The sequence below is a fragment of the Macaca nemestrina genome, chromosome 16 (assembly GCF_043159975.1).
Source record: "Macaca nemestrina isolate mMacNem1 chromosome 16, mMacNem.hap1, whole genome shotgun sequence".
NCBI lineage: Eukaryota > Metazoa > Chordata > Mammalia > Primates > Cercopithecidae > Macaca > Macaca nemestrina.
In genome coordinates, this window is record NC_092140.1 from 93,713,936 (window position 1) to 93,732,210 (window position 18,275).

Here is an 18,275-nt window from a genome sequence, read left to right on the forward strand (position 1 = left end):
CCATTCAACAGTTACACCAAGAGTTGAAATACTGTGCAATCCAAAGAACTGTGAAATAGTAAATGCATACCTAATTTTCCCCTGTTCTGTCAAGTCTCCATCACTATGCAAAATTGTTGTCAGTAATCTTAAGGTAGAAGTTCCTGATTTACTGTGATTATTTTTCATTCCAAGTAGCCATCGAACCATCATTTTAATAGCCTGAATCTATTTAAGAGACAAGTCAACAAATAAAACATTGGTACATTTTGAAAGAATTTCTGTATCAACTTTTTAAAAAAATAAAATGTATTTAGTGGATGCTTCTTAAGAAAAGAAAAAAATTCTTTTCTGTATATATGAAGATAATCTTAAATGTTTTAAATTAAAGATGTTTCAGACCTCCAAGAAAATGGCAAAAGAATGATTTGACTAAAGACTAGTTCGTTATTTGCTGTTTTAAAATGTTTTCCCAACATGCATTTGATCCTTTGGAAAATACAGTAAAATCATGCTTAACCTCTCTAATCAGAAAAGTTAAGTTCCCAACTACTAATTACATTTAATCTCTTCTGTCTAAAAAATGATACCACTCATATTTGTTCTACATTTTATAATTATGAAGTACTTAAAGTATTTTTACACCATTACTTCCTTTAATGTTTCCAAGAATTCTTTTGAACAAGTACATCTCTTTTTAAAATGATGTACAAATTATCTTTCACATATTATCTCAGCTTTTTACAGAGCTAAGGCTCAGACGCTAAGAGGGTCTTCAATAGTGTCTGGCTCACGGCAAACACTGAAGATCTCTTTCCTGGCCAGTTGGTAAGTATGCCTACCAACCGGTAAGTTGGTAAGTGGCCTACTTTCTAGTCCAGTGTTGCTTTCAAGTATACAAAAACTGCAGCTTGAGACCAATGCCGAGAAAAACAGGTTTATACTGAGGCTCAAAGTATCAAGCATCATTCATTGATGTAAAGGTGGGGCTACTGTACGAGTCTGCAAAACTAGCATCATAACCTCAAGCCAGAACAATGTGAAAAGGCAGTTCGTAATACAAACTATAAATATACACACACACACACACACACACACACACATACACACGTGCGCGCGCGAAGGGTTTATAAGAAATTACAGCTAGAAAATAACAATATTTAATATATTTATTCTTGGCCTTCACATCTTGGTAGTGGATTGAGATGAGGTCTACATTACAGGCCATAGATGGTTTTAATAAATCAAGTCTATACCAATGATGAGCAATCTTATAAAACTCCTAATTCAATAAATTATAGGCTGAATTTTTTAGAAATAAAAAGTTTTATTAAATCCCATGGAAAAGATGAACAGGTTTAAAATCTGAATTATCATCTTTACAGAATGGAGGAAAGTCCACAAAAACTAGCACTGCCTTTTGCCATCAGGGAAGCAGCTTTCAAATCTTTTTTTCCCCTCAAATTAGATTATGTGCAGCTGTCCACAAAATCCCAGCTTTCTCATTATTACCCTATAGTCTCACAGCACATGAGATGTCATACAGTAAACATAAATACTTGATTTTAATATCTCTGCAATAGAAATTTTAATATCTCAAATATTACAATATGGTAACTATATTCAAATCAATAGATCTATGCATATTACTCACTTTGACCATTGTCTCAGGAGATACTTCTTCATCTGGAACCCAAAGTTTAGTTGTCTTTTTCCCTGGAAGCTTAAAAAAAAAAAGGACTTTAAAACATAAATATGAATCCTCCTTTTCAATTAGCACTTAGAAAATGAATGAAATCTGTACCTTCTGCAGTGACATTTGTTATATATGACTAAAGTACCTCATCTAACCCTATTTACTTTAAAAAAAAAAAAAAAAAGGTTGAAAGGCATACCTTCACTAGCACCGATGTACAGCACTTACAGATCCATCACGATTGGTTCTTTCTAGGTGTGTGGTGGGACTAACTCTAACTTCTTACACATCACTCCCTTATTTAGCCCCTTTTGAGATTCAATTATTTAATGCAGGTGGCAAAAACTAGGACTTAAAAGAAAAAAAAAAAAAAAAGGAGCCAAAAGGTGTACCTCTTAAACAAGAGGAAAGGTATTTAAAAAAAAAAAAAAAAAAAAAATCTTGAGCTGGAGGGGTTTGTTTTTGCTTTCAGCACAACCCCAAACTAATCCTGAGGTGATCATGTGTAAGTACTAGTAAATAGGTGTTTACAGTAGTAACCAGGAAATTAAAATCAGATGGCAAAAGAGCTGAACCAATCTTGGAACACTTGAGATCCCATTTTTACCTTCATGTCAAGGTACAGTAATTGAATATCACCTCAGGTAACCCTCTGGCAACAAAACAGGTAGCCCTAACATATAAAAGGCAAACTCCCTCAAACACAAAGAGCTACAGATTCACATACAGTTTAGGACTCGTTTCTTCCGTTGAGAAGTGCCTTCAAAGTATGAAGTAAAAATAATGAAAAAGGAATCATATTAGGTACACTGTGACGAAATTTCTAACTAAGGATGTCAAGATCCCAAAAGTTTCCATAGAGAAACTACCAAAAGGAATAAAAAATAAACTTCAGATTTCTCAGCTGCAAGACCAGATGCCAAAAAAACGATGCTCTGATTTTTCAAGTGACTTGAAACACAGAATTCTAATATCCAAGAAACAGTACTGAAGAATGAACACTAGAATTCAAGACAGAAAGTTTCCAAATTACAATCCATGTTGAAAGAATTACTCAAAGATAACACTAAAATATTTAATTCACAAGAAAAAACTAAATTAATATAAACTACTACAAATACAAAGAAAAATGAAAACAAAAACCTTACATAAATAAGAAACTATCAGATACTACCAGAAACAACAGAGACTATCAGGTAGATTTATAAATAATAAAGCCACAAAAGACACAACAAAAACAAATGACATATGAAATCTGAAAATTATGGGATGGAAAAATATACCAGTCAAGATGAAAAGCACTGAAGAGGATATGGACTTAAATGGGATACTGATATATTTTATCTTACAACACCAAATAAAATATAAAATTCACGAACGTTTATACAACTAGCAGAATAACAAAATAAACCAGAACAAACATGATTAAAAGCAGAAGATTGAAAACTTCATCACAGCAGAAGATGTGAATACACCTCTTTCAAAAACTGATGTTAGGATGAAAAAGGATAAATACCTAAAATGTAAGTAAATGTACAGAAATAAAATATGCAAGGATTAGAAAATAAAGCTGGCATTCTTTATAATTGACATAATTAAAATAGAATTTAGCAAGAAAGATGGATATAAAATCAGAACTACCAAATAATTCACCTCATCAATCATAAACATAAAACATAATCCTAAAAACTTTATTTAGCGCCGAACGAAAGTTGTATGAGAGAAATTAAAAAAATTTTTTTTTTAGAGAAAACTATAAGACTTTAAGGAAAGACATCTCGTGGAAGGGCAAACAAATCAATGGAAAAGAACAGAGGCACTATAGGAGACATGAGTGGTAGCACTGCAGATTACTAGGAGATGGTAAGATATTTAAAAAACAGTGCTGGGAAATTTGGTAACCCTAAGATGCAGCAAAAATGAAATCCTTATATCATAGCATACAAAAAACAAGTAAATCAATTCCAGACGGATTGATTTTTGTGTGTGTAAAAAAAGAAAACCTTCGAACTTTTAAAAGAACATATGGGAGGCTATTTTCATGACGTTAGAGTAGGAAAAGATTACTTAAACAAGATGTAAAAAGTATTAACTACAAAAGAATAATGATAAATACAGCTACATTAAAAGTAGTAACTTTTGTTCAGGCCGGGCACGGTGGCTCACGCCTATAATCCCAGCACTTTGGGAGGCTGAACTGGCTGGATCACGTGAGTTCAGGAGTTCGAGACCAGTCTGGCCAACATGGTGAAACCCCGTCTCTACTAAAAATACAAAAACTAGGCGGGCATGTTGGTGGGCGCCTGTAGTCCCAGCTACTCGGGAGGCTGAGGCAGGAGAATGGATTGAATATGGGAAGTGGAGGTTGCAGTGAGCCGAGATAGTACCACTGCACTCTAGCGTGGGTGAGTGAGACTCCATCTCAAAAAGAAAAAAAAAGCAGTAACTTTTGTTCAAAGGATCAAAGGACACAATAAAGGAGTGAAAAGACACACATAAATGAGGTTTTACACATTTCATGATGATATTATAACGTGCACCAGATAGATTAATGTAGGTAAAGATTACCTATGGGAAAAAAGCACCAAGGGGAATAAAAGGTAAAATACATCAAAAGGGAATTTCAGAAAGTAGGCAACATGAAGGGTGACTAGACATATAAACTTAATTAGTAACCACAGAAATGCATATTGGGACTATAATGAGCTATATTAGATTAGATACTGTATCTATTATTTTCTACCAACAGAGTATAACATTATTGCCAGATTTCTTAATAGAAAAATAAGTCTTAACAAATATTATAGAAAATGATTTGGAAAAAAGTGAAAAGTTCAATATGTCTATATACTATGATTCATCAACTTCACTCATAGGAATAAAACCTAGAGAAATTCTTGCTCATATGTAGCAGGGGGCTTCAACAGAAACATTCACAGCAGCACTGTCCAAGAGTAAAGAAATGGAAGTATTCCGCAATCTACCAGAAGAATAAATAAATAGTATTTTCCACAGTGAAATTATAGAGTAACAAATGAATGAACCACAGTTAGATTTAGTAACAAAGATTATTCCTAAAAACAAATGTGGAGTGATAAAGGCAAATCCTCCAAGACTATATAGGGTGTGATATAATTCTTAGAAACCTCAAGAACAAGCAAAACTAAACAAGTATGTGGAAAATTTTGTTGTTGTCAGAGAATAACCCAAGATTCAAGAGAGTAGATATTAGGAACAGGGAGGAAACAGAAAGGATTGAAGAGTAATAAAACTCTAAGAACTCTAAGGAACTAAGAGTTCATAGGTGTTCACTGTATTACGAAACATGTTATACAAATGTTATATATATTCCTTTGTATATATCAAATATACAATAAAACAAGACAAATTAATGGATTAAAAATGGTGAGCAGTTCTGTTTCTGACAAGATGTGACTAGGTTGCTCTGAACCAATTTTCATACTAAAACAAATGGAAAGGCTAGACAAAATATTTTTTAAAAATCAGTTTGAAGGGAATAGACAACTACCAAAGCAGTGAGAATTTGCAGGGCAAAGTTTCAAATGAGGAGGGAAAGCAAAAGATTTGAGTCTGGCATTGAGATTAGTTTTTTCACATAGACGATTAATAATTCTGAAAGTGAAAGAAAGGGGGGATGAGAAGTTGAGCAAAGCTTTTCTGTCACAGAGCTGGAAGAACAAGATTAAGAATCCTGAGCCCATTAAAAAGTAAAGTCCTTGTTAAACAACCGGGACTTCTGGGTGGATCCCAGACAAATATACTCTAGACATAAGGTGACCAGAAAAAAAAAAACAAGCTTGTGAAAAACTGAAGCCAAACTTTCATTTTCATTGGATGGAAGTGATGTTGACAATGGCTTAACTGCCTGATAGAAACAAAAGCAAAATTCTGGAAGAATATAAACTCATCTGAAGCCTCACATTATCTCAACAACTTTTCATACAAAAAGTCTATCAATCAAAAGCAATATATGTACAAGATAAAATTTGACCAGAAATTTACAGAAAAAAGTAGACAAAAGTTGTAAGAGATCAAGATGATAAGCCTAACAGATATAATCTTAACATAATTAAGATTTTTCAAGGATTTAATGACAAGCAAATTCTGCAGCAAAACAAAGAGCTATGTTTAAAAACTATAGAATTACAGAATTGAAGTATATGTGTACATATGTGAAATTAAGAATTCAATGCATAAGCTTTACATACGATTAGACAAAATTGAAGAGAGTGAACTCAAAGACAGGTCAGAAAAAAACAAAAACTGAAGCATGAGGAGGCTGGTAGAAAAGTACAGAAAAAGTGTGTCAGACAGCTAGACCACAGCAAAAAAAAAATGTACGTTTAAAGTGTGTTAACAGAACTGCAGTAAGAAAGAGAATATGAAACAGAAATCATATATGTAAAGATAATGCCTGAAAATTATTTAAAATTTGTAAAACACTTTAAGCTATACATACAAGAAGAGCTATAAGCCCCAAGTACAACAACCATAAAGGAAAGTATACCCAGACACATCATAGTAAAACTGGAAACCAATGGAAAATAGAAAAGACACATTCATTCTCAGCAAAAAGACAGAAGACCTTCAGAGGAACAAGACTGTCAATAAACCTCAAGAAAAAAGAAAATGGAAAATAGAATAATATATTCAAATCATTGATGGGGGAAAATATGCCAGTCTAGAATTCTTAACCCAAAGAAAGCATCCTTTAAAAAATTAAGGTAAAATAAAGATTTTTCCAGACAAACAAAAACTGACAAAATTCATTAATGGAAATCCAAACTAAAAAAAAAAGTACTAAAGTCGTTCTTTAGATAGAAAGAAAATCATTACATAGAAAGGAATGAAAAACAAAAGGAGAAAATATGTTAGCAAATCTAAATAAATATTAACTGCATAAAATAACAGCTGTAATAGAACTGTGTGAACAAGAGCACAAAAAAGCACCAAGGAATAAAGGGGATTAAAGTATTTTGAGGTTCCTTGTGCTATACTGAAAGTTCAAAGCAGACCAGTTGACATTGGCCTTTAATAAGTCAAAAGTCCATGTTGTAATTTTTAGGAAAACTACTAAAATAATAGTAAAGTGCAAAACAGACTGGTAAAATGAAATAAAAATATTTAATCAAAAATAAGGAAAGAGAAAAATGAACACAACTGACAGGACAAACTGAAAACAAAAAATCAGGTGGCAGATTAACCCAAATATCACTACTTACATTATGTTTACTTTTGGGAGTAGAAACTTTATCTCATGTTTCTTTTAATTCTCCAGAGAACCTAGTACAGTGCTGTCACAGCAGATACAAAATAACTGAAGACTAACAAAACCATTATTTCCTCTCCCAATGTTTTTTCATTCTCTCCCAATGTAGGGAAAAGAACTTAATATAGAAAAAGGAACAACTATAATCATGACAACCATACTATGAGCTGGTTTACCAATCTGCATATTTTTAAAAATAGATGTCCTGTCAAAAATTAAACCCTTGAAATAGATAGCATCAGGTTATATTTTGTATTTATCAAGGAATGTATTTGAGGTCATAAACCTATTCTCAACTAAAAAGATGTTTCAATGTGGTTTCGCTTATAATGGAGACAAGGCTTATTTTTGTTAAATAGGAAAACCTAAAATCAAGGCAGTTAAATGGAAGTATTATTGATATCATTTCACTTCTTTCCTTGTTGAATAAAATTCCAAAAGTTAACATTACAAAGAACATGAATCTAAAAAATATAAATTACCCGATCATTCATGAGAAGATCCTTCACAATGAAAGTAGCTACCAAAGATTTCAAAGGAGCAGCAAATTGATCAGGTGCAAGGAGAGCAATATGACCAATAGTAACCAATGGTGTTATGAGATGTTCCAGGTTGCTTGGATCCAGGCTCTTATGCAGAGGCTGAAAATGAGGAGAGGAAAATATATTTCAACTCTACACATATGCAAATAAACTGTTTACATATTTCATTTTCAAATTACAAAATTGTAAATTACAAATTTTGTAATTTATTTTGTAATTCAAATTATAAAAATTATAAAAACTACAAAAATTTCAATAAATATACACAGTATAAGTATTAACTCAAGATTACATTTAGACTTCTATAGGTTATCTATGTCCAGAAGGCATCAGGTTCAAACATTTTCAGTTTTGCCCAATTCAGTTTAGAGGTAGGGTAAAGAAACATTTCAACATGGACTTCATAGCATATAGTTTATGACCATATACATGAAACTGTTAGAGACTGCTAGGGTTCACCAATATCCACTTCAATTTCCTGGGCATAGGGATGACTCCACTAGTAGCTTCCTGTGCAGTTGGTAAGGATATATGAATGAGTTCTGGTCAAGGGAGTGGGAGTAAAATGAAGTATGCCACATATGCACTGAGGTAGGTATGAGTAGTGTGTCTTCTCCACAGGCTGTACTCACTGGCTGGCTTGATGCCAAGGATCCAGTGGGATTTAAAGAGAAGTCACTAATCAGAATGAGTCTGTGTCCCTAAGCCACTGATTAGAGAGGGTCATTCATACACCCACTGGGCTTTTCAGAAGCAAGAAATAAGCTTTTACTACATCTAGTCACTTGAATTTGGGGGTCTTCATTATAGCATCAAATATTAAATACCGTAACAAATAAAATGATTTTTGCTTTTCTGATAGGAAACCCAACCATTAATATGCATTTTACCATGACAAAAGAATGAAGAAGCTCTTCAAATACTCATATAAAACGATACCAGAAATAAACTATTGTTAAGGCTGGGCGCAGTGACTCACACCTGTAATCCCAGCACTTTGGGAGGCCAAGGCAGGTGGATCACCTGAGGTCAGATGTTCCACAGGAGTTCCAACATGGTGGAACCCCGTCTCCACTAAAAATACAAAAATTAGCCAGGCTTGGGGCATATGCCTGTAGTCCCAGCTACTCAGGAGGCTGAGGCAGGAAAATCGTTTGAACAAGAAAGGTGGAGGTTAAAGTGAGCAGAGATCACGCCACTGTACTCCAGCCTGGATGACAGAGCAAAACGCTACCTCAGGAAAAAAAAAAAAAAAGAAAGAAAACAAAACAAACAACGTGTGTGTGTGTGTGTGTGTGTGTGTGTGTGTGTGTGTGTGTTCTAGTTTTTGAAATCAGAAGGGTGACTAAAATATGCCATTGGCATAAAGAGAGAAAGGGGAAACAAAATATGTGTGTGCATGTGCATATTTATATGCCCTTACTTGTATATGAGTAAAATATATCTGGAAAAGTACATTTAGAAACTAGTAACAATGGCTCTGCCTCTGGGAAAGGAAACTAAGCGGCTGGGGATACATAGGTGGGGGAACTTTTCACTGTATATTCTTTTTTGCATTCTTCTGATTTTGAAGCAGGTGAATATATTTTCTATTAGACATTTTAATGCCACATTTTAATGAAAAACTGGTGCTCTATTCTCCCACACAGAACACTAAGAATTGCAGGCTTGAAAGGCAATACAAAACTGTTCTTTCCCAACAACTTAGGGCAATATGAGGCTTCATTTAGTCAAAAAATACATTTAAAGGAGTCTACTTCTTGCTATTCAAGACTTCCCTCGGTACTTCCATTGCACATCTTGCAAGCCTATTGTCCATATTATAAACAAAAATATCACAGTATAGTTTTTTCAATTAGCTTACTATAAGTTTGATAATTTTCCATAACAAAACCATTTCTAAAAAGCAAAATTAATGGCCAGGCCCTAGATTAGTGGAACCTCAAAAATGCCAGATATTTCTCTCAAACCTTTTTTCAGGAAGCCAGCCAACCACGTTACATAGTAATATGACTATAGAGGTTCTTGTAAAGATAAAACAGCAGATACAATATCAAAATGAAAACAAAACTACTCTGAAATTCAGCTTCTATCAGTGTTTCTCTCATCACCATTGAAAGGAAAAGGAGAGCAACCAACAAAAACAACAACAAAAAAACTTTCCTATAAATTAACATCAATTTATTGAAGCCATTCTCATATACAAACACAGACTACAGAAAATATCTCCATCCCCAAATACACAAAAACTAAACTTTCTGCTATCTAAAGGAAAGATGGTGTTTGGAAGATAAACTACTTTTCTTTCTCCTTCAGGTCTTTAACATAATACATGAAAATATGACAAAAGTACCACAAGAGTTTCTAAAACAAAGATATTAAGTCGAAGTACTTATGGTAAGGAGCGTCAGAATAATTTCTAAATTGTTTTGACTTTACTCAAGGCTCTTGAACTAAAATTACAAAGTAGGATTTTATGAATTTTCTGCTTAGCTTTTATTTGCAATAGTAATGTTAGCATTAGGTCCTAATTACAATAGGCAGCAATAAAATTGCAATGCCTGGGTAAAGTAATGTGGTAAAATGTGGGTAAAATAATATAAAATATATATTGAAAAGACACTTTATATCTGACAAAATTAGGTCAGTTATAAAAGTATAAACTTACTTTACATTAACAATTAGTACTGATTTACTAGTTTCTCAAACAGAATTCAATTTTTTTGATCCTATAAATTGAGAGAATAATCCCCTGTTACCTACTATCTGTAACTATGATTTTATATGTAATTACCTGTTAACAAAAAAGTCTCCAAATACAAACATATAAACCAATGTACAAAAATATACAATGCTTGATTTCTGAATCTGAGTTATCATTAAACTTTTGAATACTGAGATATTTTCATATTTTAACACTTATCAATGTTGATTTTACTGATTCAAACTCTGAAAATATATTACAAAATGATGCATCACCAAATGGGAACATTCCATTAAATCATCAATATTTGTTTTGTAACTATGACATATGAAACAAACAAGAAAATTTTTTTCTCATTACCTCAAATATCTGTGCAAACTGGGTCTCTTTACTAGAAAATATCGCATGGATACAATGAATGGCATATTTGGCTTGACGGGGGGGTCCTTTTTTAGATTTGTGATGTAGAACAGGAAGCAAGGCTCTATAAAAAAAAAAATCAAAGAAAAACAATAAACCAGAAAAATCAACAAGACTTCTGCTAGATACTTTACTATTTGTATTTTTAAGTAATGATTTACAAGGACAGAAAAAGTCACCAAGATTTACTCAAACTCACTTTCAAAAGCCTATGATTTTGCTTTATAAATATTTATATTAAAAACATAATCCAAATACAAATGTGGTGTTTTTTACTTTTTATTTACCAATAGCAAACACTAACAAGGCTGGTGACCCACACTCTCCTGTTAACGTCGCTTCCAAAGGGCCTTTCTCTTTTTATTCTTACTGCTATCATTCCAACTAAGTTTCTGCCACCTTACACATGTACAAAACTGACAGTCTCTTCTTTCTCAAGTCTCTGCCTCTTCCAATTCACCTTTCATTTTGTGCCAGGGCAAGCCACAAAAAGGAAAATCTGATTACGCAATGCTTATTAAGCAATATTACATGACAGGGACTAGTAAAAGGCTCCAATATTTAACCTAATGCTACTAGCATTTTAGGGACAAGATACATTAACAAAATATATGTTATGTTAAACTGTGAGAACTGCTATAGAGAAAAATTTTTTTAAAGATGGAGGATAGAAATAGGAAACAGGGAGGGAGGTATAAGAGAATTACAATTTTAAACAGAAGATCTCCCTGATAAAGAAACATGTGAGCAGAGTTCTGAGGGAGGTACTGAATAAGTCATGCAGCCACCTGGAAGAACATTCATGCATCGTATTATTTTATAACTCAAACATTTAAAATGAAAAATGAATAAAGGAGCTCTTAAACTATTAGACAAACATCTCAAGGCAAAAGAAACTTCCACATCTTCCTCATTGCCTAATACCAACCCAGTGCTTATCACACTAAGAGTAGAGTCTCACAAAAGATACTAAAGGTGAAGTATAATTAAAAGAAATACATTCCTAACATGTAAAGGCCTAAAAATGGAGAATGAAAAGACCAACAAAAACACAGAAAAACACGCTAGATAGAAAAAGGTAAAACGTTTTTTTTTTTTTAATTTATTTATTATTATTATACTTTAAGTTGTAGGGTACATGTGCATAACGTGCAGGTTTGTTACATATGTATACTTGTGCCATGTTGGTGTGCTGCACCCATCAACTCCTCATTTACATCAGGTATAACTCCCAATGCAATCCCTCCCCCCTCCCCCCTCCCCATGATAGGCCCCTGTGTGTGATGTTCCCCTTCCTGAGTCCAAGTGATCTCATTGTTCAGTTCCCACCTATGAGTGAGAACATGCAGTGTTTGGTTTTCTGTTCTTGTGATAGTTTGCTAAGAATGATGGTTTCCAGCTGCATCCATGTCCCTACAAAGGACACAAACTCATCCTTTTTGATGGCTGCACAGTATTCCATGGTGTATATGTGCCACATTTTCTTAATCCAATCTGTCACTGATGGACATTTGGGTTGATTCCAAGTCTTTGCTATTGTGAATAGTGCTGCAATAAACATACGTGTGCATGTGTCTTTATAGCAGCATAATTTATAATCCTTTGGGTATATACCCAGTAATGGGATGGCTGGGTCGTATGGTACATCTAGTTCTAGATCCTTGAGGAATCGCCATACTGTTTTCCATAATGGTTGAACTAGTTTACAATCCCACCAACAGTGTAAAAGTGTTCCTATTTCTCCACATCCTCTCCAGCATCTGTTGTTTCCTGACTTTTTAATGATCGCCATTCTAACTGGTGTGAGATGGTATCTCATTGTGGTTTTGATTTGCATTTCTCTGATGGCCAGTGATAATGAGCATTTTTTCATGTGTCTGTTGGCTGTATGAATGTCTTCTTTTGAGAAATGTCTGTTCATATCCTTTGCCCACTTTTTGATGGGGTTGTTTGTTTCTTGTAAATTTGTTTGAGTTCCTTGTAGGTTCTGGATATTAGCCCTTTGTCAGATGAGTAGATTGCAAAAATTTTCTCCCATTCTGTAGGTTGCCTGTTCACTCTGATGGTAGTTTCTTTTGCTGTGCAGAAGCTCTTTAATTTAATGAGATCCCATTTGTCAATTTTGGCTTTTGCTGCCGTTGCTTTTGGTGTTTTAGACATGAAGTCTTTGCCCATGCCTATGTCCTGAATGGTACTACCTAGGTTTTCCTCTAGGATTTTTATGGTATTAGGTCTAACATTTAAGTCTCTAATCCATCTTGAATTAATTTTCGTATAAGGAGTAAGGAAAGGATCCAGTTTCAGCTTTCTACTTATGGCTAGCCAATTTTCCCAGCACCATTTATTAAATAGGGAATCCTTTCCCCATTGCTTGTTTCTCTCAGGTTTGTCAAAGATCAGATGGCTGTAGATGTGTGGTATTATTTCTGAGGACTCTGTTCTGTTCCATTGGTCTATATCTCTGTTTTGGTACCAGTACCATGCTGTTTTGGTTACTGTAGCCTTGTAGTATAGTTTGAAGTCAGGTAGCGTGATGCCTCCAGCTTTGTTCTTTTGACTTAGGATTGTCTTGGCGATGCGGGCTCTTTTTTGGTTCCATATGAACTTTAAAGCAGCTTTTTCCAATTCTGTGAAGAAACTCATTGGTAGCTTGATGGGGATGGCATTGAATCTATAAATTACCTTGGGCAGTATGGCCATTTTCACGATATTGATTCTTCCTATCCATGAGCATGGAATGTTCTTCCATTTGTTTGTGTCCTCTTTTATTTCACTGAGCAGTGGTTTGTAGTTCTCCTTGAAGAGGTCCTTTACATCCCTTGTAAGTTGGATTCCTAGGTATTTTATTCTCTTTGAAGCAATTGTGAATGGAAGTTCATTCCTGATTTGGCTCTCTGTCTGTTACAGGTGTATAAGAATGCTTGTGATTTTTGCACATTAATTTTGTATCCTGAGACTTTGCTGAAGTTGCTTATCAGCTTAAGGAGATTTTGGGCTGAGACAATGGGGTTTTCTAAATATACAATCATGTCATCTGAAAACAGGGACAATTTGACTTCTTCTTTTCCTAACTGAATACCCTTGGTTTCTTTCTCTTGCCTAATTGCCCTAGCCAGAACTTCCAACACTATGTTGAATAGGAGTGGTGAGAGAGGGCATCCCTGTCTTGTGCCAGTTTTCAAAGGGAATTTTTCCAGTTTTTGCCCATTCAGTATGATATTGGCTGTGGGTTTGTCATAGATAGCTCTTATTATTTTGAGGTACGTTCCATCAATACCGAATTTATTGAGCGTTTTTAGCATGAAGGGCTGTTGAATTTTGTCAAAAGCCTTTTCTGCATCTATTGAGATAATCATGTGGTTCTTGTCTTTGGTTCTGTTTATATGCTGGATTATGTTTATTGATTTGCGAATGTTGAACCAGCCTTGCATCCCAGGGATGAAGCCCACTTGATCATGGTGGATAAGCTTTTTGATGTGTTGCTGAATCCGGTTTGCCAGTATTTTATTGAGGATTTTTGCATCGATGTTCATCAGGGATATTGGTCTAAAATTCTCTTTTTTTGTTGTGTCTCTGCCAGGCTTTGGTATCAGGATGATGTTGGCCTCATAAAATGAGTTAGGGAGGATTCCCTCTTTTTCTATTGATTGGAATAGTTTCAGAAGGAATGGTACCAACTCCTCCCTGTATCTCTGGTAGAATTCAGCTATGAATCCATCTGGTCCTGGACTTTTTTTGGTTGGTAGGCTATTAATTATTGCCTCAATTTCAGAGCCTACTATTGGTCTATTCAGGGATTCAACTTCTTCCTGGTTTAGTCTTGGAAGAGTGTAAGTGTCCAGGAAATTATCCATTTCTTCTAGATTTTCCAGTTTATTTGCGTAGAGGTGTTTATAGTATTCTCTGATGGTAGTTTGTATTTCTGTGGGGTCGGTGGTGATATCCCCTTTATCATTTTTAATTGCGTCGATTTGATTCTTCTCTCTTTTCTTCTTTATTAGTCTTGCTAGTGGTCTGTCAATTTTGTTGATCTTTTCAAAAAACCAACTCCTGGATTCATTGATTTTTTGGAGGGTTTTTTGTGTCTCTATCTCCTTCAGTTCTGCTCTGATCTTAGTTATTTCTTGCCTTCTGCTAGCTTTCGAATGTGTTTGCTCTTGCTTCTCTAGTTCTTTTAATTGCGATGTTAGAGTGTCAATTTTAGATCTTTCCTGCTTTCTCTTGTGGGCATTTAGTGCTATAAATTTCCCTCTACACACTGCTTTAAATGTGTCCCAGAGATTCTGGTATGTTGTATCTTTGTTCTCATTGGTTTCAAAGAACATCTTTATTTCTGCCTTCATTTCGTTATGTACCCAGTAGTCATTCAGGAGCAGGTTGTTCAGTTTCCATGTAGTTGAGCGGTTTTGATTGAGTTTCTTAGTCCTGAGTTCTAGTTTGATTGCACTGTGGTCTGAGAGACAGTTTGTTATAATTTCTGTTCTTGTACATTTGCTGAGGAGTAATTTACTTCCAATTACGTGGTCAATTTTGGAGTAAGTACGATGTGGTGCTGAGAAGAATGTATATTCTGTTGATTTGGGGTGGAGAGTTCTATAGATGTCTATTAGGTCTGCTTGCTGCAGAGATGAGTTCAATTCCTGGATATCCTTGTTAACTTTCTGTCTCATTGATCTATCTAATGCTGACAGTGGAGTGCTGAAGTCTCACATTATTATTGTATGGGAGTCTAAGTCTCTTTGTAAGTCTCTAAGGACTTGCTTGATGAATCTGGGTGCTCCTGTATTGGGTGCATATATATTTAGGATAGTTAGCTCTTCCTGTTGAATTGATCCCTTTACCATTATGTAATGGCCTTCTTTGTCTCTTTTGATCTTTGATGGTTTAAAGTCTGTTTTATCAGAGACTAGTATTGCAACCCCCGCTTTTTTTTGTTCTCCATTTGCTTGGCAAATCTTCCTCCATCCCTTTATTTTGAGCCCATGTATGTCTCTGCGTGTGAGATGGGTCTCCTGAATACAGCAGACTGATGGGTCTTGACTCTTTATCCAGTTTGCCAGTCTGTGTCTTTTAATTGGAGCATTTAGTCCATTTACATTTAAGGTTAAGATTGTTATGTGTGAACTTGATCCTGCCATTATGATATTAACTGGTTATTTTGCTCGTTAGTTGATGCAGTTTCTTCCTAGCCTTGATGGTCTTTACATTTTGGCATGTTTTTGCAATGGCTGGTACCGGTTGTTCCTTTCCATGTTTAGTGCTTCCTTCAGGGTCTCTTGTAAGGCAGGCCTAGTGGTGACAAAATCTCTAAGCATTTGCTTATCTGTAAAGGATTTTATTTCTCCTTCACTTATGAAACTTAGTTTGGCTGGATATGAAATTCTGGGTTGAAAATTCTTTTCTTTAAGAATGTTGAATATTGGCCCCCACTCTCTTCTGGCTTGGAGAGTTTCTGCCGAGAGATCTGCTGTTAGTCTGATGGGCTTCCCTTTGTGGGTAACCCGACCTTTCTCTCTGGCTGCCCTTAAGATTTTTTCCTTCATTTCAACTTTGGTGAATCTGGCAATTATGTGTCTTGGAGTTGCTCTTCTCGAGGAGTATCTTTGTGGCGTTCTCTGTATTTCCTGGATTTGAATGTTGGCCTGCCCTACTAGGTTGGGGAAGTTCTCCTGGATGATATCCTGAAGAGTGTTTTCCAACTTGGTTCCATTCTCTCCCTCACTTTCAGGCACCCCAATCAGACGTAGATTTGGTCTTTTTACATAATCCCATACTTCTTGCAGGCTTTGTTCATTTCTTTTTCTTCTTTTTTCTTTTGGTTTCTCTTCTCGCTTCATTTCATTCATTTGATCCTCAATCGCAGATACTCTTTCTTCCAGTTGATCGAGTCGGTTACTGAAGCTTGTGCATTTGTCACGTATTTCTCGTGTCATGGTTTTCATCTCTTTCATTTCGTTTATGACCTTCTCTGCATTAATTACTCTAGCCATCAATTCTTCCACTTTTTTTTCAAGATTTTTAGTTTCTTTGCGCTGGGTACGTAATTCCTCCTTTAGCTCTGAGAAATTTGATGGACTGAAGCCGCCTTCTCTCATCTCGTCAAAGTCATTCTCCGTCCAGCTTTGATCCGTTGCTGGCGATGAGCTGCGCTCCTTTGCCGGGGGAGATGCGCTCTTATTTTTTGAATTTCCAGCTTTTCTGCCCTGCTTTTTCCCCATCTTTGTGGTTTTATCTGCCTCTGGTCTTTGATGATGGTGATGTACTGATGGGGTTTTGGTGTAGGTGTCCTTCCTGTTTGATAGTTTTCCTTCTAACAGTCAGGACCCTCAGCTGTAGGTCTGTTGGAGATTGCTTGAGGTCCACTCCAGACCCTGTTTGCCTGGGTATCAGCAGCAGAGGCTGCAGAAGATAGAATATTTCTGAACAGCGAGTGTACCTGTCTGATTCTTGCTTTGGAAGCTTCCTCTCAGGGGTGTACTCCACCCTGTGAGGTGTGGGGTGTCAGACTGCCCCTAGTGGGGGATGTCTCCCAGTTAGGCTACTCAGGGGTCAGGGACCCACTTGAGCAGGGAGTCTGTCCCTTCTCAGATCTCAACCTCCGTGTTGGGAGATCCACTGCTCTCTTCAAAGCTGTCAGACAGAGTCGTTTGCGTCTGCAGAGGTTTCGGCTGCGTTTGTTATTGCTCTGTCCCCAGAGGTGGAGTCTACAGAGACAGGCAGGTTTCCTTGAGCTGCTGTGAGCTCCACCCAGTTCGAGCTTCCCAGCAGCTTTGTTTACATACTTAAGCCTCAGCAATGGCGGGTGCCCCTCCCCCAGCCTTGCTGCTGCCTTGCCTGTAGATCACAGACTGCTGTGCTAGCAATGAGGGAGGCTCCGTGGGTGTGGGACCCTCCCGGCCAGGTGTGGGATATGATCTCCTGCTGTGCCTGTTTGCTTAAAGCGCAGTATTGGGGTGGGAGTTACCCAATTTTCCAGGTGTTGTGTGTCTCAGTTCCCCTGGCTAGGAAAAGGGATTCCCTTCCCCCTTGCGCTTCCCAGGTGAGGCAATGCCTCGCCCTGCTTCAGCTCTCGCTGGTCGGGCTGCAGCAGCTGACCAGCACCGATCGTCCGGCACTCCCCAGTGAGATGAACCCAGTACCACAGTTGAAAATGCAGAAATCACCAGTCTTCTGTGTCGCTCGCGCTGGGAGTTGGAGACTGGAGCTGTTGCTATTCGGCCATCTTAAAACGTTCTTTAATATTATACTGAGTGGGCAAAAGTTGGAAGCGTTCCCTTTGCAAACCAGCACAAGACAAAGATGCCCTCTCTCACTACTCCTATTCAACACGGTATTGGAAGTTCTGGCCAGGGCAGTCAGGCAAGAGAAAGAAATAAAGGGTATTCAAGTAGGAAAACAGGAAGTCAAATAGTCACTCTTTGTGACTATTGTATATTTAGAATGACATGACTGTATATTTAGAAAACCCCATCGTCTCAGCCAAAAGACTCCTTAAGCTGAGAAACAACTTCAACAAAGTCTCAGGATACAAAATCAATGTGCAAAAATCACAAGCATTCCTATACACCAATAAAAGACAGAGAGCCAAATCATGAGTGACCTCCCATTCACAATTGCTACAAAGAGAATAAAATACCTAGGAAT

The 18,275-nt window shown here is 36.2% G+C and overlaps 1 protein-coding gene across 5 annotated transcripts in view; it reads right to left on the bottom strand.

Moving 5' to 3' along the window:
• The window catches only part of LOC139359138 (PDS5 cohesin associated factor B), a 189,756-nt gene that overhangs the window by 35,742 nt on the left and 135,739 nt on the right, over window positions 1-18,275 (bottom strand). For all 5 annotated transcript variants that reach the window (XM_071081479.1, XM_071081480.1, XM_071081481.1 and 2 more), the window contains exons 20-23: window positions 10,572-10,695; window positions 7,448-7,606; window positions 1,634-1,702; window positions 71-207 (exon numbers count right to left, since the gene is read on the bottom strand). In XM_071081479.1, the coding sequence (XP_070937580.1) occupies window positions 71-207; window positions 1,634-1,702; window positions 7,448-7,606; window positions 10,572-10,695 (489 nt within the window). The remainder of the gene's footprint in view (window positions 1-70; window positions 208-1,633; window positions 1,703-7,447; window positions 7,607-10,571; window positions 10,696-18,275) is intronic.